At 50.9% G+C, this 26203-nt stretch overlaps 1 protein-coding gene across 4 annotated transcripts in view; it reads right to left on the bottom strand.

The window, feature by feature from the left end:
- Positions 1-11289: 11289 nt before the first annotated feature.
- The window catches only part of RPH3AL (rabphilin 3A like (without C2 domains)), a 128545-nt gene continuing 113631 nt past the window's right edge, over positions 11290-26203 (bottom strand). For all 4 annotated transcript variants that reach the window (XM_037494362.2, XM_037494361.2, XM_037494359.2 and 1 more), the window contains 3 exons: positions 14956-15063; positions 12922-13074; positions 11290-12592 (listed from right to left, as the gene is read on the bottom strand). In XM_037494362.2, coding sequence (XP_037350259.1) covers positions 12561-12592; positions 12922-13074; positions 14956-15063 — 293 coding nt within the window. In that variant the 3' untranslated portion in view covers positions 11290-12560. The remainder of the gene's footprint in view (positions 12593-12921; positions 13075-14955; positions 15064-26203) is intronic.

Below are 26203 nucleotides of genomic sequence, written 5' to 3'. Positions count from 1 at the left end.
AGGTCCTGCTAGCTGGGGCTTCCAGGGAGGACACACCTGGAGGGCCCAGTGTGCTCCCGGCATGGGATTCACCTCACATTCTCTCACCCCTGGGGTTGCACTGGCAGTGCCAAGCAGAATGCTTTCATTTCTCTTCCCCAGGTACCAGCTCCGGCACCTCCAATTTCTACCAAGATCATAGTGTTTTCTGAGTCAACAGGGTATAAGGAAAATCGCTCTTTCCTTGGAATAATTTATCATCTTGTTATTTCCATTAGCTGACTCTGTTTGAGCCTATTCTGCACTGAGCTGTTTGAATTCCCAGCTTGGAAATCCCTGGGCTGGGCGGGAAATGGTGCTTCCTTTCCTGAAGCAAATGGAGCTGTGAGTGGGGGTGGGGGGTGGAGCACAGGGAGGAGGGGCTGTGGACAAGAACCAGGGCAGGACGCAGGGGCATCTTGGTTTTCTTTGCTCCGGCAGTGGGCGCCTGGTGGAGTTCCACAGGCAGACGGGTGGGAGTGGCAGAGGCCTGCTGGACCTCACAGCCACTGGGCTCACGGGAGGCAAAGACACTGGCAGGAATGAAGGGGGTGTTCCAGAAAACTAGGGGACTTCTAGACACTGGTGCTAGATTAGGGCAGAGGAAGGTTGCTTGAGGATGGCAATTTCAGTTTTTGAAAGGCTGCACTTCCTCAGGAGAGGGTAGATGAGAGTACACTCTAAGAGCAAGGGCCTGGGGTTTGAATCCTCATTCTGCCACTTGCTGTGTTGCCTCGTGCCACTTGCTGGCCCTCTGCCAGCCTCAGTTCCTAGTGCGTAGAGTGGGGGGGATGTTGTCTACCTTCCAGTGCTATGAGGACTGAGCTGAGGAGTGTGGAGAGCATGGTCTAGCACCAGCCCTGGCACGGTGTCCGGCCATTTCCACGCCGGCCGTGGTCTCCTGGAGACGGCGCCTCAGACCCAGGAGAGGGGCCTCTAAAATCCACTTTGGCGTCTCGGGGAAGGCTGAAGCCTTTGCTAAGGTTTGCAAAGACAGAGGTTGCATCATCTTGGCTCTGAGGTCTTGCTTTGGCTGAGGTAACTCTGCTTTGGGGGGTGGACATAGGCTTTCATCTCTCTGTTTCTGAACCAGAGGGATTCAGATGTGATATTCAGCCCCTTCTTCCCCAAACCCTTCACAAGGCACGGGGATGTGGGTGTGCAGGCGATACTGGAGGGCGGGCAAGGAGGGGCTTGAATCACCACAAACAGCATCACATGGAACATGACATGCTGATTCCTCAGCCGCCCCCGTGGGGTGTGTTTGGCCCCTTGGGGGGCAGAGAGACTTTCACTCAGGGAGGTCCTGCCTCACCTGGTCTCTCTGGCTTCACCCTCAAACCTCTCTTCCTTCTTCTAAATTCCCATTGACTTTTCTTGTGGTCCTGGTTCCCAGTAGAAACATGTTCTCAGGATCATCCACAATCAATCTTTTAAAGGCATTTTCTAAACAAAGACAGTTCCCTTCCCAAGAGCCATTGTGGAGCCAACTGTTTTGGACAATAATAGATGTAATCATCTAAATAGATAATTCAAATAAGGTCCTCCCACCTTCCACAGCCCCTCCAGGAGCCAGCCCCTCAGCAGCAGCCCAGGCACTGGGTGGGCAGCCACAAGACAGGCAGGCCAGCCAGAGCTGGCACTCTCCCTGTGGGAAGCAGCTGCTTTGGGGCCCGGAGGCCTGGGTCCTCAGCAGCTGGGGTTTGTTTCAACATCGGTTCTTTTGGCTACTTTGAATGGTGGAGGCCCTGGGTAGGGCCCCCCACCGCTTATGGGAACTGAAGGTTCCTGATCTGCTGGCCTTTTCTGAGGGAAGGAAAACAGATGGGCCCTACATGGGAGTGTTTTCATCCATCCATCCTCCCTGCGGATAGCCTGCATCCTTCTGTCCAACCTCTCCGATGTCTCTCAATACACAGTACACACAGAATATCCTTTCGTCCATCTCCATTCATTTGTCCAGCGTTCCATACCTCCGTCTCTCTCTCCTCCCTCCCTCCCCTCCGTTCATCCATCTAGCCTGTGCCCCATCCCCCACTCATCCGTCAACCCACCCATCTATTGATCTGGCAGTGTTTCTTGACAGCTAACCAGGGACAAAGATGGATAAGACAAGGCTCCTGCCTTACAGAAGCGGGTGGGGAGATGGACGCTAGGGCCGCCAGCTCGGCCGCACCTCACTTAGAAGCAGAGCCGCGGCAGGAGCAGGCACTGACCGAGCAGGGTCCTGCCTTGGGGGCGAGGACCAGCTTTACGTTCCCTTTTCTGCATTAAAGAGCCGGGGCAGAGAGGTGGAGGAGGTGGCAGGCAGGCGGCTGGGAGGGAGGGAGAGAGGCTTCACTTGTCAGTTGCTCAGCAGGTACAGTCAGACTTAAAATGTCCCCAAAGAGCTTCTGCAGAGAGGCAGGGGGTGAGCACGGTGAATTATTTCTCCAGTAATTGGCACTAAAGAAATTGCCGACATCCTGGGGTCTGCATCAAATTGCTCAGAACTACAGCCTGTCTTGGTGAAGACTGGGGGGCAACTTGTCCAGTTTCAGGTTCTCTGAGCTCCCTTCACTTCTCCTACTTCCCTACCCTCCAGGCCCCCAACCTCTCCATGGTCCTAATGGCGCAACTATGCTCTTTTCCACTTTCTGCCCCGGGGGTGGCTGGGCAGCGGCACAGGCCAGACCCTGGCTGTCTGCGTAGCCTCAGCCTGCTGTGGGGGAGGGGGCAGGGCAGGAAACCAGAGCATTGAGCTGAGGTCCTTCCGTGCCTTGGCAGGGGTGAGCAGGGCCTCATAGAGTTCCTCTCCCCAAGTGCTCTGCACAAGGCCAGTGCCAGATATTTTTTGGGGGGCATCCCTCCTCTGTGCAGAAAGGCCTTTGTAAGTACCTGGATGAGCAGTTTTTACTGACTCGTCACACACATTTTGTTAAACGGTTGAATCTTTGTGTGTGTGTGCACTGAAGGGGTGTGTGTGTGTGTGTGTCCTCCCAGTGCATTTCTGGCTGGTATCTGGGGCACCTCTCCAGCAGCTGGGCCCACTACCTGCTTACCTCATGCCATTGACTTCTCCCTCCTCAGAGGCAGAGGGTAGGGTGGGGAATGCTGGGGTGGACGATCCAGACAGGCCTGGTTTCAGCCCCTCAGTCTCTTTCCTGCTGTGGAGCCAAGGAGCAGGCCAGTCGAGGGAAGCCCCTACGCTGACAGTGGATCCCAAACTGCCCCTGGGGTATCCCATTCCCCACCTCATTGTTGGGAGCTCTGGGGAGCACCATTAGAAAACTCTCTATTTAGTCCAGATCTCTCAAATAACGGATGTGGAGTGACAAGTGCAGAGAGCTGGTGACAGGACCAGGGTGAGTACCCATGTCCCCAGATGCCATTCAGGGGCTCTGGCCTCCACTCCTGACTGTCCCTCAACAGAGTCTGAGGACTCTTCCAGTCAGGCCTTGACTGTGGATACTACCTGCAGACTCTGTGCCCAGAAAGAACTGCCAGGTCACCTAGGATCAGTGACGTGATTTTCTGGTCCTGGTGCAAAGTAAAACTGCAGGTTCTTAGTTCGAAGTTGTTAGCATCTCCAGACAGTGACAGCAGAGCAGTAAAGTGAGCTTGGGCCAGTGTGGGTCATTTACGGCTGATGTCAGCATAAGGCCAGAGGGCTTCCAGCCCTGAGGGAGCAGCTGAAGCCCCAGGGTAATTGCTGCTCCCCTGCCCTGCACCGAGGACCGAATCTTGCTTTACAAGGAAAGGCAGGCCCTGGTGGAAAATGGTATTGCTGTTGTGAAGAACAGTTAGATGCAGAATATCTGCATAATCCAGCAACCCCACTTCTCAGTCTACACCCCAAAGAAGTGAAAGCGGGGCCTCAAACAGATATTTATATGCCAATGTTGACAGCACAATTCACAACAGTCAACAAATGGAAATAACCCAAATGTCCATCAACAGATGAACAAACAAAATGTGAAGCAGCCATACAACAGAGGATTATGCAGTCATAACATGGAATGAAATCTGGACGTGTTACTAGGGTGGACCCTAAAAACACCCTAAGTGAAATAAGCCACACACCGAGCAGAATGCTGGTTACAGGGGCTGAGGGAGGGAGGAGTCAGTGGTTAAAGGGCACAGAGTTTCACTGTGGGAAGATAAGAAAGTTCTGGAGGAGCCTCCCTGGTGGCACAAAGCGTTAAGTCTCAGCACTGTAAAGCTATCAGCAGCCACTGCAGCATGAGTTTGATCCCTGGCCAGGGAGGTGACCCACATGGCGCAGCAGACCTCTCCTGTCTCACCCGCTGCTCCCCTCAGCAGTGTATTTCAGCAAATCTGCCTGTCTGCTTCCCACTGTGTCTCTAGTGAATCCTCTCACCACCACCCCCAACCTCCGCACCTCTGGCCTACACCCCAGCTCTTGTATGCATAAATAAATCTTAAAAAAAAAAGATGAGTTCTGGAGACAGATGGTGGTGATGGCTACACAACAGTGTGAATGTACTTACTGTCAGTGAACTGTACACTTAGGAATGGTTCAGAGGGTCAATTTAGATTATGCACATGTTATCATAATGAAAAAAAGAAAGGCAGGTGGTACGGAAGATAAGGCTTTTGCAGGGGGCCAGGAGAGGCGCGGGGGGATGTAGAATTGCAGTTCCCCTCCTGGAGTTTGGGGACAAGCTCCCACCACCATGGTTTGGAAGATCCCAAGAGGCGACTTGATTGATGGAATCTCCGGGAAACCCTCCAAGCCCAATCACCCCTACTCCTGCCCACACATGACCTGGAAAGACACCTGCTCCCTTGAACCCACCCTTTGAGAAGGATTCCTGAGACACCGGGCGTTTTCACACTGGGCCATGGGCACAAGTCGGTGCCCAACAGGGAGGCAAAGTCCCTGTGCAGTACCTGGGCTTTATTTTCATTAGTTACACTAGCAGTGGACAAGGGGTTGACTTTACCTTATTCATCTAGAAGTTTCCATCTGTGCTGCCTGCGCCTGTTTCCTTCCACATTCAGAATCCCCTGGCCTGCACCGGGCAGGGTCTTCAGCATCTGCTGGCCCTGCCTGCATTCACATGCGGGTTCTTTTGACCTTTCTGGGCCTCAGTTTCCTCTTCTGTAAAATGGGAACAATAGAAGTGTCTGTCTGATAGGTGGGTGAGGATCCCTAAAGATCGTAGCAGGTGCATACTCAAAAAATGGTGGCTGTGTTGGTTATTACACAGCAAAATGCTTCCTCTCTTCCTAGCCCTGGCCCATCAGTGGAATCAAGGGTTCTGTTTGTTGTCCGCAAACAAAGCCATGTGAGGAGGCGGGTGGCAGGAAGCAAGGAGAGCTGCCTGGAGTCCTTGATGGGCAGCCTCCCTCTTCATGGCTGACTGCACCTGCACTCGGGCAGAAACACGGAGACAGTTCACAGGAGAGGCAGGAACGGGCAGGAACAGACTGCCAGCCTTTGGGAACCTCAAGTGCAATGCCAGAAAGTGGACATTTTCTCATTTGGAAAAGATGAAACTCCCCCCACCCCTTCCTGCTTTGTGGGTAGAATGGTTCTCACCTGCTGGGCCTATGGATGCTCTTTTCTCGAGGGCTGAAAACAGCTGGGAGGAAAACATCTGTGCTGAGATGGGACATGGCGGCAGGACTTGGTCCAGAGGAGTCACCTGGAAGCTGAGGTTTATTCCCTTGGCCTCACCCCAGCTAGCCTGTCCTCCTCACCAGCACGTTGCTCCCCTGCCTGAGCCAGTCTAGGGATGTCAGCTCAAGAAGCTGCAGGTAAACTGGCTTCATTACAGCAGTGATTCTCAAACTGTGGTCTCCCAAAGGGAAACATCAGCATCACTGGAAAGTTTAATATGGACATGCTCAGCCCTTGTGCCCGACCTTTGCTCAAGCAGTGATCTTGGCTTTAGCAAGCCCACTGGGTGATTTGGATGCGGCAGAGGGCAGGGCTACAATTGTTTTGTCTGCCACGGAAGACCTGCCTCTCACACCTACTAGACACCCAGCAGCTGCTCAGTCAATACCAGACAGAGAATGACTTGAGGTGAGCACCATGACTCCCAGTGGGACACCATGAGTATGTGCTGCGGCCCAGGCCAAGCAGCCACTGCACTCATGTTCTTATGTCACCCGCACAACTCCTGGGCTGTGTCACAGCTGGATTCTACAAGAGTCAGAGCTGGTAGCTGGGCTGATGTTGTGCTGCGCAAAGTGGCAGGGTCTTACTTGTACTTTATGGCTTTCAATTTTCACAATAATCTTGTGAAGGAGGTGTTATCTCCATTTTACAGATGAGAAAAATGAGGCATCCAGAAGCACCCGTAATATCTGGTACTTAGTGGTGGACCTGGGCTTTGAAATCCCAGGTGTCCAAAGTTCATGCGTTTTCTACCTGCTGCCTCTTTCAGGATTATGTGGGTTAGCTGGTGTTTAGCGCTAATCAAGTCATTTCTATACGCCTTAATTTTGATATGCATTTTCCATGGAAAAAAGTCATTGTTAGAAACCTAATGCAGTATATAGTTGAGAAAGGACAGCTGTCCTAAGTTAATACACAGAGCAGCAATCCCTTAGTTCCCCCAACCCCTTAAGTCCTTCTCTAGGCAACCCTTAGAACTTTCTAGCTACTTCTGTTGGCGTTTACCATTGAAGATAAATCTCATGCTGATTCTATTTCTCAATTCTTCAATTTTATGTCACACACACACACACACACACACACATACATATCATGATGTAGAATAATATGATATACACAATCTCCCCTACACACATCTGCTTCTGATGCTTGACTGTCTCTTCCGTCCTCACGTTCCAGCCTAGACTGGAGGCCTTGGTGTCTGGCCCAGCTGCATAGCCACGGCACCCATCATCCTGAGGATGCTCTTTGCCCCTTTCCAGTGTTGGATCTCCAACTGTGTCCCCTGTATCCTCTTTCCTGTTTTCTCCCTTGTTTGGTTGGAGCACATCCTCTAGTAGCTGCCTGAGAGTGTGTGGGAGGTAAATTAAAAAAAACACACACACATGGATATCTGAAAATATCTTCATCCTAGCAAGATTGAGATCTGGCTGGATATAAATCTAGATCAGAAATCATTTCAGAATTCAGAAGTTACTTCTTCATTATGTTCTGGCTTCGAAATCTGCTTTGAGAATTTCAATGCCATTTTAATCCCTGATGTTTGGTGTATGAACTTTATTTTTTCCTTTGGAAGGTTTTACGATTTTTTTCTTTCTCCTGGTGCCTGAAATTTCATAAACATGAAGGCATACTATATAGTAGCTTAAGTTTTTTATTTTGAAATATTTCAGACTTCTAAAAATACTATAATGAGATATTGTAAGAATTATGAGCTCATCTATCTATCCATTACTGAGCTTAAGTAATAAAGTTGAAGGCCCTCTTTAATTGCACGCCTCTTCTTAAGATGTATCCTGAATGTGTTGATCCTTCCTATGCATTTCTTTCTTCTTTCACTGCATAAAATATATGTTAATATATAACATCTTTGCATGTTTTAAAAATCTCCATGCAGATGGTGTTATAATGTATTTTTCTGCCATCTGTTCTTGGCTCAGCATTGTAAGCCTCACCTAGGCTGTGCGGCCATTCATTTTCACCATATAATATTCAACTCATTGTTTGATTACAGTCCCATGTGGTTTAACAACAGGGATACATTCTAAGAAATGTATCATTAGGAAATTTCCTCATTCTGTGAATGCCAGGGTGTGCTATTACACAAACCCAGCGGTAGAGCCGAGTACACAGCCAGGTAGATGGGGTGGCCTATTGGGCCCACTGTGGTGTATGAAGTCCTTCTGATGGAATTATTATTAAGTGACACATGACAGCCTCACAATTTATGTACCTATTCTTCTGTTCACGGTATTTAGGTTGTTTCCAGTTTTGAGCTAATAAAAAGGTACTGCCGGGGCCTTCCCTGGTGGTGCAGCTGTTGAGCGCTGGGCTGCGAAGCTGCCCATAGCCTCTGCAGCGCCGGTTCAATCCCCGGCCACTGGCGAGGGTCCCACATGGCGCGCAGACCTCTCCTGCCGTCCGCTGCTCCCCTCAGCAGTGTATTTCGTCAGTCTGCCTGTTCTGTTCTCCGCTCTGGCTCTGGTGAATTCTCTCACCCTCCCGCGCTTCTGACTGTACCCAGTGCATGTATAAACAAACAAACAAATAAATAAATCTTTAAAAAAAAATAAATAAAAAGGTACTGCCCTAAACATATTGTGCATGCCTCCTGGATCCTGCATAGAAGAGTTTCTAGGGCCTCCCCGGTGGCGCAGCGGTTGAGCGCTGGGTTGCGAAGCTGCCCGCAGCCTCTGCAGCGCCGGTTCGATCCCTGGCTGCTCCCCGGCCACCGGAGGAGGGTCCCACATGGCGCACAGACCTCTCCTGCCGCCCGCTGCTCCCCTCAGCAGTGTACTTCGGTGCTTCTGCCTGTTGTGCTTCCCGCTCTGGCTCTGGTGAATTCTCTCACCTCCCGCGCTTCTGACTGTACCCAGCAGTGCTTGTATAAATAAATAAAAATAAATCCTTAAAAAAAAAAAAAAAGAGTTCCTACAAGCAAGTGGGTCTCTCTGGCAGCACATTGGCGTCATCTGGGGAGCTCGTTAGATGTACACACCCCTGGTTCAGACCTGGTGAGTGAGATCTGTTTTCGAAGACTGGGGTGTTGGGTCCTGCACTGCTGTGGGGTGGGGATGTGCATCTTCACTACAGGTTCTGCTGCGCAGCTGCTCTGGCGGCCCACACCACACATGGTGGAGCTCCGTGTCCCTGCACCCGGCTTTTGGTGGGTTTTTTCTCTACGGAAGATCATTTCCTTCAGTCCTGGGAAATATTCTTCTATCATTTCTTCTAGTTTCCTCTCCTCTATTTTCTGTTTCTCAGTTTGAAATCCTTGTTAGCTGGAAGTTGGACCTTCTGTATACTGATCTGATCATTTGGTGGTTGAAATTTCTTGATTTTTTTCCCTTCTTACTTTTTATACCTCTTTGTTTTTGTATTTTGCTTTCTGGGAGATTTTTTTCTCAATTAATCTTCCATCCTTTCATGCATTTTAAAATTTCTGCTGTTATAGTTTTACTTTTGAAGAGCTTTAATACTTTCTTAAAAAAAAACAAATGTTCTTTCGGGCCTCCCCGGTGGCGCAGAAGTTGAGCGCTGGGTTGCGAAGCTGCCCGCGGCCTCTGCGGCGCCGGTTCGATCCCCAGCTGCTCCCCGGCCACCGGAGGAGGGTCCCACATGGCGCGCAGACCTCTCCTGCCACCCGCTGCTCCCCTCAGCAGTGTACCTCGGTCCTTCTGCCTGCTCTGCTCCCTGCTCTGGCTCTGGTGAATTCTCTCACCCTCCCGCGCTTCTGACTATACCCAGTGCTTGTATAAACAAACAAACAAACAAATAAATAAATAATACATGCCTCTTTAAAACAAAAAAACAAACGTTCTTTCCCTGCTTCATGGGAGCAATATTGTCACAGGGTCACTCTCTGATCTCTTTCTTGGAGTCTCTGTATTTTCGGTTGTTGGTTTTGGTCAAATGCTGGTGCCCTGTTCCCATTCTGAATGCAGCACAGCAGAGCCGATAGGAAGCTCTGCACATTCAGGCTGGGCTGCCAGCTGGTGCCATGGCGATGGCCGAGAGATGGAGGAATGGCCATGTCAGTCAGTATCTATCGATCTCTTTGGTCAGTTTCCCAGAGAAATTCAATAATGTCCTGCTTTGGGGGTGAGTGGAATAGCCTCAGGTGTTAGCAGGGGAGGGGGGATGAGGATTTCCCCATTAACCATCCCTCACCTGTCTTTGCCTGAGCTCAGGTTCCCTAATCCAAAATCTTTCTAGCTCAGCCTTTATCAGCAATAAGCCTGTCTTCTACCAGGGTCAGGGTAGGGAAGGGCAGTCCACAGGCCATGTAGGCTGGGAGTAGGGACTTAGGGGATCTAATAACTTCTTTCAGCCAACACTATTTTCAGACCTAGCCTGTATTTCTACCGTAGTGAATATCTGGCGGGGAGTAAACTATTTGGGGGAGTCTGTAGAGCAAATGGTCTAGTTCGTGGTGGACTTCCTTCCTTGCAGACATTCTGGGGAGTGAGGGAGCAAGTTCTATACTTGCATCTTCCAAAGTTTTCAGATCTCTCTTACCCATTGCCACCTCTTCTCCAGTCCTTTTTGTCTTTGTGGTTTCTGCCATTTTCATTCCCATATGTCATTTTGGTGGGGTTTTGGATGGGGGTCAAAGGAAATCTGAATGTGTTCAGTCTGTCATCTCTAACCGGGAGTCCTCATCCATTTAAAAAATACTTTTACAGAGACAATAACAAAAACAAAGAGAAACCCCACCAACTGGGAGAACATTTTTGCACCCAACACTAATGATAAAGGACTGATCACAAAAATCTGCAAAGAGCTGATGAGACTCAACAACAACAAAGAAAATAATCCAGTCAAAAAATGGGCAGAAGAGCTTAAAAGAAACTTCTCTGAAGAGGAAATGCAAATGGCCAACAGGCATATGAAAAAATGTTCAACATCACTTGTCATCAGGGAAATGCAAATCAAAACTACCATGAGATACCATCTTACACCAGTGAGAATGGCACATATTAAAAAAACTAGCAACAACAAATGTTGGCGAGGGTGTGGAGAAAAAGGAACTCTTCTGCACTGTTGGTGGGAGTGCAAACTGGTCCAACCACTGTGGAAAGCTGTATGGAGATTTCTGGACCTACTAAACATAGAGCTTCCATATGATCCAGCAATTCCACTCCTAGGTATTTACCCAAAGGACACAGAAACATCCATTCCAAAGAACACCTGCACCCCTATGTTTATAGCAGCACTGTTTACAATAGCTAAGCTTTGGAAACAACCCAAATGCCCAAAAATAGATGACTGGATCAAGAAGATGTGGTACATATATACCATGGAATATTACTCAGCATTCAAAAAAGATAAACACATGCAATTTGCAGCAACATGGATGGCGCTGGAAGGGATCATGCTCAGCGAAATAAGCCAAAAAGAAAAAGAAAAATACCGGATGGTCTCACTCATAGCAGGAATCTAGAAAACTTAAATAAGGGACCAGGAAAATGAATAACTATAAGAAAGTGAAAATCAAAATCAACAAAAAACTATGAACCAGAGACACTTTTAGGGGGCGGGGGTGGGAGGGGAGGGATTGGGGTCAGAATGGGGGGGCTACAATTGTATGGGGAATATAACAATAAAATTTATTAAAAAAAAAATAAAAAAATAAAAAATACTTTTACATATGTACATATGAATTTGTAAAAACTCAGTGTGATTACTTGCATGTATGCTTGAATCTCTCTTTAAACATAAATGGCCTCTTTTTTTATTTTTTGCTCAACGTTAGGTTGGTGAGCAATTTCAACACACATAGATGTGGCTCATTCCTTTTACAGTGGCTCAGGAAGTATTCCAGCATATTAATGTGCCACGTTTTTTCCATCTGTTTCTTATTAATGCAGCACAGAAATGTAAGTGATTTTGGTCTTTTGATCAACTCACTGGCTCAATGCAAATTCTAATCTTTATTGTTTTTATTTTGAAGCATAACCTCTCACAGGGAAACATTGAGTTTTTTTATGTCTGCCAGGAGCAAGGGCAAAAGAGTTAATGGTGCAGGCCTGAGAGCGTGTAGAGAGGCAAGCCCTTCGGGCATGGGGTCTGGTGAGTGTGCAGCGGGGGCAGGGAGGATGTGGACACCAACACGCATGTTCTCTCTCTTCAGGGAAGGGTTTCCCCAGAACCATTGGCCCGTACTTTGAATAAAGTGTTTTTCATGCCCAACCAAACCTACTGAAGAGAAGTGAATTAACGGCCGAGGGGAGCCCCGTGCCCACAGGACTCAGCTGCAGGCTGCTCTTGCACGAGTGCTCACAGTATTCATCCGAACCCTTCCCAGCTACACAAGGGGAGGAGAGGGTAGGCTGAGCAAGTCCCGGGACCGAAGAAACCTAACGAGACAGTAGAGGGAGGACGTCACTGCTCAGATCAAGGGGCCAAGGTCAGCTCTGAAGGGCACGGCTCAGGGGCACATTTCTGCATCCATTAATACAAATGTGGAGAAAGTCTTGCTTGGTGCCCTCTGAGGTCACAGTGCACGTGGGAAGGCCCCACAAGAAAAATCTGAAGGCCCTTCCAGGCTATCCTATAAAACACGCAAACTTACACTAGAAATGTGGTAGACAGAGGGTGGGGATGGAGGGGGAACAATAAATAAAGGTGATGGTTGAATGAAACGGCTGGGGGAGGGGGACAGGGATCCCAGGAAAGAAGGGGTGTAGAAAGGCACCGGTGGGGGGATGCTGGCTCAGCCCCCCAAACACTGGTTTGTTGAGTCAGAGGTCACGTCCACAGGGCTGGCCAGGTCCGGTCAGGAAGGAGCTGGGAAGGGCCTGGTTCCAGCTTGCTTTCTCTCTCTCTCTCAAACTCCTCCACTGGAAAGCCTGCTAGATGCACCAAACAGGTCTCTACCCAGATCAGGCAGAGGGGACATCTGGAGACCATGTCAGCGGGGACTTGCCCAGGTGTGCCTTTTGCCTTTGGGGGAGAGAGAAAAAAGACCACTATGAGGTGAACAGTGATGAAAATCCTTCTGGTGACAGCTTGATCTTTGGGAACAAAATGGAAGAGATGGCAGGGTAGGCGGGTCCTTGTGGGACCGTCCAGCAAGGGTGCTTCCTTATCCAAAACTAACTGGGGGCTGCTTGGGAAGACTGGGAGCCAGTGCCTGGCACAACCCTCAGTAAACATGGAGAACTGAAGACTCTCCAGCTTTGGAGGACTGAGTGAGAAAGGAGGGCCCTGCGGGAGGGGAACAGAAGAGGGAAGGGAGGTGAGTGGGGTTGAAGGAGTAGCTCGGTACTCACCAGTACCCTTGGAGTCCCGCCGGAGGAGGGTGCCCCCCTGGGGGTCTGCAGGGCCTGTTCCTGTCCCTGTCTCGCTGGCCAGGCTGCTCTGGCTTCCTGAGAGGTGGCTGGGTGGGCGGGTGAGCCCCATCTTGGGGGACTCCATGTTGCCACCTGCAAGAGACCAAGTGTGGGCCTGAACATCTCAGTGCCAACGCTCGGAGCCTGAGACAGAGATGATCTCAGCTCGACAAGGAGCTGATCTCCCATCTTGTCATTTGGAATTGTGATGGGCATCTATGGAAGTGTCTGCCCCAACCCTGATGCTGGGCATACCATCCCCACCTGCTTGTGGCTGTCACGTCCTAGCATGCCGTCACCCTAAGGCCAAATATATAAAGCCAATCGAATGGGCCCTCAGATCAAGTCAAGTCACTGACATGACAATTGGTAATGATGACATCTGTCCTGACTTCAGAGAATGAGGTGGGTGTAGGGATGAAGGATACGTGTCTCAGTTAACCCAATTAATTGCTGCCTTTACTAAGATTCTTCACTCCAACATGGTATCATCTGACTGAGAGTGTAGATGTGACGCTGCATCCATCTTCTGTCTCCTACGCCCACCTGCTCACAGCTGAAGAAGGGTATGGAGGGAGAGGACATGCACTATGGTGGTGGGGAGCAGGGGAAGAATGTGAAATCTGCCCTGGAAACCAAGGCTAGCGGGTACATTTCCTTCCATTTTTCTTTTTTTTTTTTTAAAGATTTATTTTTTATTTATACAAGTGCTGGGTACAGGCCAGATGCGCGGGAGGGTGAGAGGATTCACCAGAGACAGAGTGGGGAGCAGAACAGGCAGACTGATGAAACACACTGCTGAGGAGAGCAGTGGGCGAGACAGGAAAGGTCCGCCTCACCATGTGGGATTCTCGCCAGCCAGCCGGGATTGAACCCGCGCTGCGGAGGCTGCAGACAGCCGCATAGTGCGGCGCTCAATCACCTGCACCACCAGGGAGGCCCCTCCTTTCGCTTTTCTAAGATAGAATCTTCAGCCCGAAGGGTCCCAAGATCACCCAGTCTGGGCACAGTGGTCACTGCTTATATCCTCCCTGCCTATCAGTACTACCCACTAGGAAACTGCACTGAGGCGGAATCTGAGGGCACAGCTGATCTGTGGGAAGGAGCATGGAGATCGCCTAGTGAGATCTGTCACAGGTACAGGTGTAGCAGAAGGAGTTCAGGTACCAGGCACTTGCCAGCTCTGACTTAGACAATTCTAGCAGGAATTCCTTCCACATCAGCTCTGGCAGGAGATGATCTAGCCTTGGCCCCAGGAAAGCACCCTGAGGCATTCCATTCCTGTCTGGAGCATTTATTACAAAGCTTTCTTATGCATGATAATCAGTCTCCCTGAAATATCTTCCTAATATTGCAGCGCTAACCCCCAGAGTAACACTGGGGAAGACGCTCCTTTGTCCAGGAAGGCCCCTCATGAGTTTAAAGGAATGGCAATCATGTCCCCCAGATCGCCTCTGTACCAGCCTCAAGGCTCTAGTTAAACCCTCTTTTAGGGTCACAGAGGTGAGTGCAGATGTTAAATTCAGAAGGACTTTGCAGACCACCTCCATCCTATTTGTGTTAAACAGAAGGAAAAATAACCCTGGGGGGATTATTTGCGATCCCACTGTAGCTGCACGGCAGAGCTGAGCTGGTCCAAGGACTCTGCATCTGATTCCCACAGCTCTCATCGTTTATGAAGGAACTCATCTGGGGAATGCTGACAGTAAGCTGGGGCGGGGTCAGGGTGCGGGCGGAGGTGCAGGGAGGCTGTAAGACCTGTTCCCTTGCCCTCCTCTGCCTCAAACACCTAGAAGCCCCTTTCCACCTTGCCCTTCAGTGATGCTAAGACTGTAGCTCCCAGTTGCCCCAGCCCCAGGCCTACTTCTCCTCCCTGATCTTGAACAGCTCCAGAGACACCCGTTGGGGAGTGGTGGGCCAAGGAAGCAACAAAGGCTCTGTACTTGGGGCCTCAAATGTACTTCCTGCACTTACCTGATTCACTGCAGGGTTTGTCGCCTTTCAGGTCCCTGGCACCAGTGGGCAAGACCTCCAGGCTGGAGGAGCTGAGATCTGAGTCGCTGTCACTGTCACTGGAAACCACTGGAAAAGACAGATACCAGCATGGGAGGTTATCCCTACTGGCTACCTCTTGCTGGCATCTCAAAAAGAGGGGCCAGGGCAGGCCTCCCTCTAGTTCAGAACAAAGTATCATAGAACCTCAGCTTGCTCTTGTATTTGGACACCGGCAACAATGGCCCGGGGAGCAGGGAACACTCCTTTCTGTCATCAAAGAGGTGAATCCTGGTGTTAGGATGCTGGGACTTGGGCTCAGCATGACCAGCAGGGAGGGTCCCCCCAACCTCCTTATCAGTCATCTCCACATGTCACCCCTTCCCTCTGACTGTCCCCTTTGGTACAAGTGCCTTGCTCAGAGGTTTGCACCAGACTGTAGAGACGCAGGGCAGTGCTCAGCAGTCGGGGATTCCGGCCCTCAATGACCCTTAGGGATGGCTGCACACACGCCAATTTGGACGCTTCAGAAGAAGCCTGCAAGACCTACTGTCCCCATTTTACAGGTGAGGAAACTGAGGCCTTGTCGAAGATAGCTGGGGGCGGGGCGGGGGGAGAGGCAGGGATTCTAACCCTAGCAGGTTGGCCCCACAGCCGGTGTCCTAACCATCCTGATTCCACTGGAAGAACAAGGGCCCCAAGCCGGCAGACCCTCCCACGGGGCCTCATGAATGCAGAGAGGGAGCCAGGCTGATGGAGCTGGAATCCCAGGAGAGCGGAGGAGAGGGAGCTCTCGCAGTGCACGCCCACCGTGGTAGAAATCCTCTTTTCTGGACTAAATGGGACCATATTTGGCTGGTTGATCAACAGTGGGAGTCATAATACAGGATATATTCATATGCTAAACATTCTATTTTAATTTTAAGCATAGAAATGTGCATCCATTCGCCAATCCTTTGATGTGGGGCTTGGGTGCTTCTTTGAGATTGGGCCCACACGGCTTTTCATGTATAAACTACAGCCACACTGCGTTGTCTGTGATTCCCAGGTTCTGTTTCTTTAAATTAGAGCAGAGCTTAAAGACACTGGCAAAGGAAGATGAGTGCACAACCTTCTCTATTTTTCCATTTCTTTCTCCTGTTTTTTTTTTTTTTTTTTTTTTTTTTTACAGTTGTCCTGCCCACACCTAATTCAATAGCTTTTTTAAGCAAGTGGCTTCTTCCAGAGAGACTTTCCAAAGTCTTGGTTTTAATGAAATAACTGTGTCTTTTCTGACTCTTTTCATCAACTTACGGAACATTTAATTAAATGATGTAATTAGAATAACAAGTACAACTGCATGGAAAGGCTGGGGATCACAGTAACCAGTTCTCACAGTGACTCAGTCAGCGGATGGGGTAGGAGTCAGTGTGTCTTACCAGGGAATCAAAATACTGTTATGGAGGGAGGTTAGGAGCCGCTGAATGCTTTCTGCCAGGCGCCCAGCGAGCATGAGCTTACTCAATCTGCCAAACACCTCAGTGCCATAGGGCTCCATTTGGTGGGAGAGGAGATTGGAAAGAAAATCAATCTATAGGATGGCTAATAGGTTTCATCTGTCCCACCCCACCCTTTGGAGCAGGGTACTGGGAACAGTACTGACACTACATAAAAGCCCAGCAGGAGAAGAACCTGGTCAGTTGGGAAGTCACTGTGGGTATAGAAGAGGGGGAAATGGCAGAATCTATGCCATGGAGCTTCTACCTAGAGCTGGAACCTTCTGGAAATTCTTCAGGCCTTCAGCCTGTGTCAGTTAAGGGAGTCACAGGTCACAGGTCTAACTAAACAACCACAGGCTAACCACTTCAGCTCAAAGAGAGTCTGAAGCCTATGCTTCCAAGGCAGGTGGTTGGCACACAGTAGGTACTTTGTGATGCTCAAATGACTAACTGGGCTGAGAGAGAGAGAGCGAGAGAGAGAGAGCGAGAGAGAGAGAGAGAGAGAGAGAGAGAGAGAGAGAGAGAGAGAGAGAGAGAGAGAGAGAGAGAGAGAGAGCGAGAGAGAGAGAGAGCGAGAGAGAGAGAGAGAGAGAGAGAGAGAGAGAGAGAGAGAGAGAGAGAGAGAGAGAGAGAGAGGTTCCCCACAACCTTCAGGGTCAAGCCTGAGCACCTGCCCTTTGCCTACTTCCACCTCATCCTGCACATACTGTTTTCCTACCCCAGGCTCCTGCAGCCGCAGAATGCTTGGAGCTCCTGACAAATTGCTGGTCATCATCTCCTGCAGTGACTGGCTGCCCTCTGTCTTGAATGCCCTGCCCATTGCTCTCTCCTGGCTCAGTTCAGACACCATGTCCCCCAGGAAGCTCCCACGCCCCATAGCTCCTGCCAGGCTGGCTGAGTGGCCCTGTGCCTTCTGCTACGACAGCACTTTGTGTGTCTCCCCCAGCAGACCACCGGGCTCCTTAAGGGCAGGGGCTGAATCACATCAGGAATGAGGTTGGTGTGCTTCTCCTACATACCCCCTCCACATGGGTGGGGCAAGAGTGATGCTAATTCCATTGCTCCCAGCTTTCCCCTCTGTCTGCTCAATGATTTACCTTTTCTGCCACTTTCTCTCCCTCCCCTGCCCTCAAGGAAGAGTTCTGTGTTAGACTTTAGGATTTTTGTGAGGTAGAATTAAAAGGAGATGGGGACTGAGAGAGGCTACACATGCCCCTTTATAGTATTTGAGAAATGCAAGTAAAGACCTGGCTTATTTTGCAATTTCTTTTCAGGTTCTGGATTGAATTTCTCTGATCACGAATTCACTAAGCCTGGACCTCATGGGCATCAGGTTTACAAGCACTTATGTATCTTTGACTCACTCACTGACTAAATACCAACCCCATGGGTCCCCAGACAAAGGGAGTGGGAGTGGGCAGGAGGCAGCCAGCAGCTCTCCAGATCTCCCTTAGGGCAACTGCAAAAGAATCAAGGCGGCTTCTGGCTCCCCCTCTCCAGCAGGGGGGACTAGGGACATCCTTCCTGAGTTAAGCAGCGGGAAATCCCTGTGGAGAGTGCAGTGACTGATCTCCACGCTGGCTTCCCCATCTCTCTGGCGGAAATAATCGATTCAGTCTTCCTGACCTGAAACATTTGTTTCTTCCCCCTTCTTGCTATGCAGGATCTATGTAATGGCAGGGGCCGGGCTGGGGTTCCATGATGTAGAGGAATGCCTGGACCCTTGGTACAAATGGCTGGATGCCAAAGTCTCCCAAATACTGAGAGCTCAAAAGGAGACGATGGGAACGGATGCCCCAGGACTTGGTTTATGCGGAGGGGCAAGCTGTTTGAGCCCATTTCTTCACCTATTCTCTGTCTGTCATCTGTCATACATTGCCACAGTGGTGGCTGGGAGCAGTGGGCTAAAACTGCAGGAAGGCTGTGCTGTGCTCACTGGGAGAAGAGTTTAGTTGTGAGTGGAATGTTCTGTCCAGAAAATCAACCCAGGAGGTGCGGGCCAGGTGCCCATCTTGCCTTGTTCACTCGTGGGGCCAATGTTGCACATGGTTTAGAAAAACAACTCCCTCTCCACAGTAATAGCTATTTGGTCTGTTGTCTCCTTTTACAGACCCCAAAGTGTCATAGCCCTCCCACAGAGAGAGCCCCCGCTGACAAGTGAGCTTACAAAGGCATCACAGAGCAGAGAAAGAGCTGGCTGACAGGGTGGATTCACTCCTGGATATGTCTCTCTTGGCTTAAGCATCTTTGCTCAGTGTCTGGCATTTCAAGCTGCAGTTAGGCCTCGGCTTAGAGGACCTTGTGACACAAACCCAAGTCCCATTTCTGATCCACTGTAATAAACCCCGCTGAAAAAGCAGCAAGCCAGAGGGATGGGCGGTGTCCGGGCCGTCCTCGGCACTCACTGTTGGTGGGAGATAAACACAGAGAAACACCGCTAAGAACATCCCTGGACACAGCCCAATGGGAACGCCATTTACCCAAATATTCCGAGCTTCCTCCGGCAGCAAGGGAAGAAGTTCTTCTTCCTCCTCCCCCTCCAAATGTCACCATAAAACCCAAACCTTGGCTAATTTGCCATTCGATTGCTGTTGCCACCTTTCTCCCTGAATAGCAGCTGGGATCATAAATCTTCCAGGTCTATTAACAAAGCTTTTAGGCTCATAAATCTTTTGGCCCTTTCTCTTCCATCCTCAACAAAACACTCAGTGTGTCTGAAGGCTGATGCTCCCCTCTAATTCCCAAAAGGCTGAGTCTAGCTTGGCTCAGCGATGAGCGCTTGTATTCTGCCCACGCCTGATTTTTCCGATTGAAGATGGGAAAACACCAGGGAGAAGGCTGTCCCAATAGCCTCTCAAGAAGGAGGTGTCACTAAATGGATTCAGCTGGGCTCTGCCACGAGGCAGGGAGGAAGAGGCGGCCCCCCTCTCCACCAAATGCCTGAGCCCCTGGACCACTCACTTGGGAACCTGGCATCCCAGAGATTTTCCCATCATGCCCCAGAAGGGCTGCCCCACTCTGCTCACCATCAGCAGTGGAGAGCCCAAGCATCAGCCATGCCTACTTCTCTGGGGATAGGCCAGCTTTTTTTTTTCCCCCTCCCCTGGCTCACTCTTGGATGGATTTGCAATTTGACTGTCACCATGGAAACTCAAGAGTTTTGGTACATGAAGGTGGGGGGAAGTCTTCCCTTTTGGAAAGTCTTTACTGCTGCAAAGAACACGTGTGGCAGCTGTTGTTCTGTGGACACACCTGGCCTGGGATGGTCCAGAGGATGGGCAGGATGGGGCCATTCACCTCACAGCCGTACACTGGGATTTGGGGGACCTGCTTCCAGACTCTGCTCTGCCAGCACCTCTCTGTGACCCCAGGCACCACCCTGGGTTTTATCACACACACACAGAGGCCAGCCTGGACAGCCCTCCAGATCTGAATTTTTTTTTTTTTTTTTTTTTATAGAGGCATGCTTTATTTATTTGTTTGCTGGTTTGTTTGTTTGTTTTGTTTATACATGCACTGGGTACAGTCAGAAGCGCGGGAGGGCGAGAGAATTCACCAGAGCCAGAGCGGGGAGCAGAGCAGGCAGAAGGACCGAAGCACACTGCTGAGGGGAGCAGCGGGCGGCAGGAGAGGTCTGCGCGCCATGTGGGACCCTCCTCTGGTGGCCGGGGAGCAGCCGGGGATCGAACCGGCGCCGCAGAGGCCGCGCGCAGCTTCGCAACCCAGCGCTCAACCGCTGCGCCACCGGGGAGGCCCCAGATCTGAATTTTAAGAGTCACTTTTAGGCCAGCTTTGTCCCATCAGTGGAGAGTCCCGAATGACCCTCTCTGACTAAGAGCAGGGGAGATGTGGCTTTTGGGCTACCGACATCTGCCTGCCCAGCACAAGGACAGCCGGCAGCCTGAGAACTTGGGAGGCACTGGTGAGCTGCTGCTGCTCTGCTTGGAAGCTCCCAAAGCCCCAGAAATGATGGGCATTAGAGAGGAAGAGAGATATTTTCAGCAAACATTCTGCCAAGGCAAAGCAGATGGTGGAAAATTTTGCATACTAAAAACAAAAAGAAAAAATTTTAATGTAAAGGAAAGATAGGCCTCGTGGAATGCACAGAATCCCCCATTTGCCTTACGCAGCCCACCAGGCTGGCACGGCTGTGAAAGAGCTGCAGAGCCGTCCCTACTGGGATGAGGGGGGCTGCCCTACCTGTACATAGGTTGGGCCTGGAGCCCCAAGTCCAGCGCTCTTTGGAGGCAACAGGATGGAGGTGTGGGCTGATGAAGAGGCACTGGCCCGAGTCAGACAGGCTGATTGTGCCCTGGCTGCTGCTTCTCAGCTGTGCGACTTGGGTGGGGCCAGTCTCTTCACCTCTTTGCTCTCCTTGGGCTCACCTAAGAAATGGGCGCAGGATGGGTCCCTTCTTGAGTTGCTGTGGGGCGTATCAGATAACAGAGGTGTATCTGGCACATGGTAGGTGCTTGAAACATGAGCGCTGTTTGTTTGAGGGGGGTGTGCTGCACTCTCAGCCCACTCTGCCCAACACAGGGCGGCCTCTGGGGTCAGCATGTTCAGTGTCCAGGCCAGCCTCATCGGGAAGGACTCACCTTTGCAGGGGAGCTGAGATTCCCAAGTTGTGCTTCATGGCACGTTGAGGGCACAAGCTGCCTTCAGACGCTGTTTGGAGGCTGAGCTGGATTTGAGCCCAGACTTACCTAACTCTGGGATCCCTGTTCTTTTCTCCTTACCCAGCGTGCAGGGCACCCCACAGGCCTGCCTCAACTTAACAGCTCTGCTCCCTCAAAAATCCTTCCCTCCCGGCAGGCTGGTTCACTCTGCCTCAACATGCTCTTTCTGGGTTCTGTGGGTCCTCTTCCTGTCAGAAGCAGGGGTCTAGATGTGGGAAAGCAAGATTTCTATGAACATTTTAATACCAACATTAGGGCTGAATTCTGGCTCTGCCATGGAGGCTCCTAAGCAAACATCTTTACTTCTCTAAACCTCAATCTTCTCAACTGTGAAATGGAGACAACAATAACTACCACCAAAATAAGATCAAGTAGGATAAAAGGCACTGCAAGTTTAAGCAGCTGTATGTCTGTAAGGTTTGTGAAAATCAGAATCCGATTCATCCCCCAGGAACCCATCCAAATGGTTCCCGTGGAGAGGCTGCTCCAGGCATCAGTCAATACTAGTTGACTGCGTTCTGAAGAAAGCTCCCCAGGAGAGGAAACTGCTCTGTACACAGAAGCAGGACTGCAGGGTGGTCGGTCAGACAGCGGTGAGCCAGCAGTGTCTCCAGAAGGCTGGGCTTTTCCATGGAGCGGGAGCCTCCTCACAGCCTCCCCACCATCCCCACCCCCAAGGACACTCAAGCGGGATGAGGCAGGCTGCCGGTGGCCTCAGCCTGAGCCAGGGACAGACTAATGGAGGAGGGGCTGTCAGAGGCCAGTTGCCATGGACACAGGATGAGTGGGCCCTGGGGGTGGGGGGGAGTGCACTGCTCAGGCGGGCTCTTCTTCCAAACCAGAGGCTTTGCTGGAAGAACAGGTTCTTCATTTGTTTTGGGAACTACCTCCATGGCCCCTGGAGAGTCAGGGCCTTGACAGTATTAAGGATAGCCTATCCTCATAGGGATCAGCTTAGAGAGGCTCAGAGCCCATCCCCCTCCTTCCCAGACCCTGAACTCAGGAGATGTGGGTGGGCCTCTGTCCCCTGGCTTGCCAGGTGCCCACCACCCTGAGCCTCATGACCTCAGGTGACAGACAGTCAGAATACCACCTCAGAGGGCTGGGTGAGGGTGTGGCGCCTTCCTGGGGAGCTTTCTTGTTTCCCTTCCAGGCTGCTACCTGAGACCAGGCTGGGAATTGAGATTTGGGGAGTGGAGTGTTTCCTATGCTTGTTTATTCATACACCATTGATTTTAATTAACTCTCTCCTTCAGGCTCACAGACAGACAGGAGGCACCGGATAATGAAGACGAATCCTTAAATCAATAGTGATGTGGTCACCAGCATTGAAATCCTGTGTTCCTGCCCTTGCTTGAGGAGCTCTAGATAGAATGGGAGCTGGAAGATAAGAACAGCTTTGGAGGACCAAAGAAACATGATACTATGAAGGGGAGCCTGGGAGTGTTGGGGTGAGAAGTCAGGGAGGGCTTCCTGGAAGAGGTAGAATTTAAGATAGGCATGATAGACAAATAGAAATGCTGGGGCTGGGGTGTGCCAGGCACCCCAGAGAGAACAGGAAGGGCATAGTCCAGGCAGTAGGCTTCTTCCGGGCCAGGACAGCCCTGCTGGCTCAAGAGAAAGGCTCCAGGCTCAGGTCCTCAAGGGAAAGAGGCTGACCTGGCTTGTGCGTGCTCAGTACTGCTCCTCTCTGACAGATTATTGCTTCTGATTTAAGGCAGAGATCAAACAAAATGAGTGCATATCACCTGCCTACTCTTTTGATGGGATCCATATGTGCTTTCATTTGCTCCCTGCCCTCAGCTCTTTCTCTCTTCTGTCTCCTGCTTTTGTCTTTCTTTTACTTTGTTTCTTTGTGCCTCTCCCTGATGTTAAAAAGAATGTTTCTGCCTCTGCTCCTCTTTCCCTCTCTTCTGTGTCTTTGTGTCTCCACGTGTTCTAAGTGGAGTTCTAGGTTTGTCTTGGTTCTTCTTTCTGCTTTCTGTTTTCTCTCGCTCTCCATTCTCCCCTCTCTGCATCTCTGTCCATCTGTCTCTGGATCTTGGCTTCTCTTGCTCTGACCTCTCTGACACATGCCCTCAGGATCCAGCTTTCTTGGCCTTTGGGTTTGTCCCTTAGACTCCCTCACCAGGGCTGGAATCCCAGAAACCTCTGCAGGGCCCATGGAGGCACGGGAGGCCACTCCTCCTTGCGTGGTGAGCACTGGCACCATCTCCCCCAGTCTCCACTGTTGTTCCTCCTGGACCAGCAGTAGGAAGCCAGCCCCATCTGCGAGCCCAGGCTTCACTGGGGGGTGGACGGGGCCCTGGGAGAGAGCTCCTGAGCTGAGCAAAGCCAGCACTGTTATCTCGGAGGGCTTTATTGAAGTCAGAGAGGGCAGGCGGGCCCAGATCTACTCACTTCACACAGGTCCCCAAAGGCTGTGGAATCTAGAGTGGGTGGAATGAAGTTGCAGTTCACATGGCAAGACAGGTGAGCGGCAGGAGAGGTGTGCTGTGCTGCACAAGGCAGGGCCCAGCACAGGCCTGGTACACATGGGAACTCCGTGTGCATCGGCTGAGCTGGAGCTAGAGGCTGGCTGGGGCCTGGGAGGGGAGCCTTCTTTCTTATTTCAGCTCAGACAGGGGCAAGGAGCCCTAAGACCTCACCTTGCAGCTGGAATCAACCAATCAGTTGAGGTTGTCACTGAATTTGGGCAAATTAGAAGCGACAACCGTGCCCCTGACCTCCCTGGTGTGGCTAATGAGGGCTTTCTACTCTTGGGAAATCAATCTCCAAGGCAGGGAGGACGCCCAGGACAGGCAGAAGAGCTGCTGGGGGCAGGGATGGGCACAGCAGTGGGCGACGCGGCTTACTGACATTCAGGATTCTGTTCTCTGGCTGCCCCTCCATTCACCTTGCCTACCCCCACCCCCGAATGCCCCCCATGTTGGGCTGAGTTGCCTTAACCTGAAGGTCAAGCCAAATCAGCATGCATAGGTTTCTCTTTTGAAACACAGTTGCACAGGATATGGCCGGGCTTCTCTGCTGAGATTTAGGGGAAGAGTATTTCTTGAATGCTGGAATTACTTTTCTTTCTGCCCATGCCTAGATTATAGTTCAGGTTACTGGATCTCTCTGTGTCTTGGTTTCCTCTTATGTAAAAAGCAACAATATTAGTACCCCATATCACAGGTTGTTGGGGGTTGACATAAGGGATGCACAGTCTGCAACGCGTAACCATAACCACAGTGGCCACTCAGTGCTGAGGCCTGCACTGCCTCTGTCAACTCAAAGACCAAAACGGTACCGCGGTCCTTAGGTGAGCCTGGAAAGATGGTGGCCAAGCGAACATCCTGACAACTGACTGCTGGCGTTTGTCCCAGAAAGGCCCACAGTGGGCATGGGCAGCTCAGCACGGTGTCCACCCCTTCTCCAGTCTCTAGACGGATGGGTGGCTTTCAGTCCCCCAAGGACTGGTGGGGTCACAGACAGGAATGTTTAGCTGTGGCTTTTTTGGTTTATTTTTGGGACCCAAATAGCAGACCTCCATCATGAAGACCAGAGCCAGTGCTGCCAGGGTGTACACTGGACACAGCCCTCGCAGACCGTGCCCAGACAGTCAGCCTCCCCCTCCTTCTCTGAACAGTCCTTTCTGGAGCCTGCATCTCTCTGTGTGTGTATTTGGTGGTGTCTATCATCTTTATATAAAAACAATCCCAGGTACTTTCAGCTCCCCAGGACTCTAGAACCCATGCTGGGGCAGGCAGTAAAATGAAAAGAGAGAAGGTGATCACGATTAAGTGTAGGGACGATCCTGGGGACAGGACTTTGAAAGGAAGACCCGCCGGCTCTTAAGCACTTAGACAGCTCAGCACCAGCACAGTGTGGGCGACAGGGTGGGGTGCTGGGTGGGTCGATGGGGTTTCCCTGGTACACGTCAGGACTGTATGTGTGTGCATCGTGTGTGTGCGTGCGTGTGTGTGTGTGTGTGTGTGTAGGGCATGGCCAGTGCTGAAATGGGGCTGCTCTTTCCAGTAGAGGCAGCCTCAGTATAGGACCCTGGGCTGCTTTCTCACCTGCCCCCAAGTTCCTCCAGAAAGCCTCATTCCTTGGACTTGGAACTGTAAGATATGAAAGCAGGAAGAGCACTGATTCTCTGTCCCTGCCTCTGACTCCCATTCTACTCAGAGAGGTAGAAGCACTTCTAATGACTAAGGTTTCCTACCCAGGGTCCTCCCATGAAAAAATACAAGCTCTATGAGGGCTGACCCACTCACCCCTTACTAGTGAGGCCCTGAAGGTGATAGAGGTGGGTCACCTTCCTCAGAGGACACAGAGGCACACTGGGCAGGAGCTTGGGGTCAGGATCAGGAGGAAGGATATATATCTGATATGGCAGATATGGCAGATATGGCAGGGGAAGGGTCAGTAAGGCAGACTCCTTCACGGACACAGGGACCTTTCCCTGTAATAAGTGACCCTGTGGTCTAACGTCTATCTGTTCTCTTCCTTTTCATGGAGATGTGGAATTGGTTCACTTTCTTTTTAGTAACTCGCAAGGGTGGTGATCAAAGTTTGGAGATAAGAGGGTAAACCAGAGAATGCCAGCCCCATGTGAGATGCTCCTTAGCTTACCATGTTTTCCAGGGAGGGCAGTACTGGCAGACCTTCTTCTGATTTTCAAAAGAGAAGCCAGGACTTCGTATTCTTTTTAATGAGAACTCTTCATGTTTTAAAAGTCACCAGTGAATTTAAGCAGTGAGCCAAATTGAGTCACTGCTGCTCACCAGTTTGTGACCTGAAACACCAGCAAATGTTCGACCATCCAGGGACAGGTGGTACCCACCCCCAATACGGAGGCCCCCTGCTCTGCCCTGCCTCCTCCACACCTCAGCCAGCCTGGCCCCCTGGCACATAATACACACTCCCAGAGGCTCCAGAGGCTGAGGGGAATGCATGACCCACATCCAGACCAGCGTGTCAGAAATGACAAACTGAGTCTGCTGGGGAGCACTGTGGGGTGGGCTGGGGGCTCGGAGAGGGTGGCTGCACCCTCTAAGAGAGCTCCAAAATGCTTATTTCTCAGGAACA

The sequence above is a fragment of the Talpa occidentalis genome, unplaced genomic scaffold, assembly GCF_014898055.3.
Source record: "Talpa occidentalis isolate TD23 unplaced genomic scaffold, MPIMG_talOcc4v2.1 talOcc4.7, whole genome shotgun sequence".
Lineage (NCBI taxonomy): Eukaryota > Metazoa > Chordata > Mammalia > Eulipotyphla > Talpidae > Talpa > Talpa occidentalis.
The sequence above is the reverse complement of the archived record's forward strand: the minus strand, read 5'-3'. Positions and strand labels throughout refer to the sequence as shown.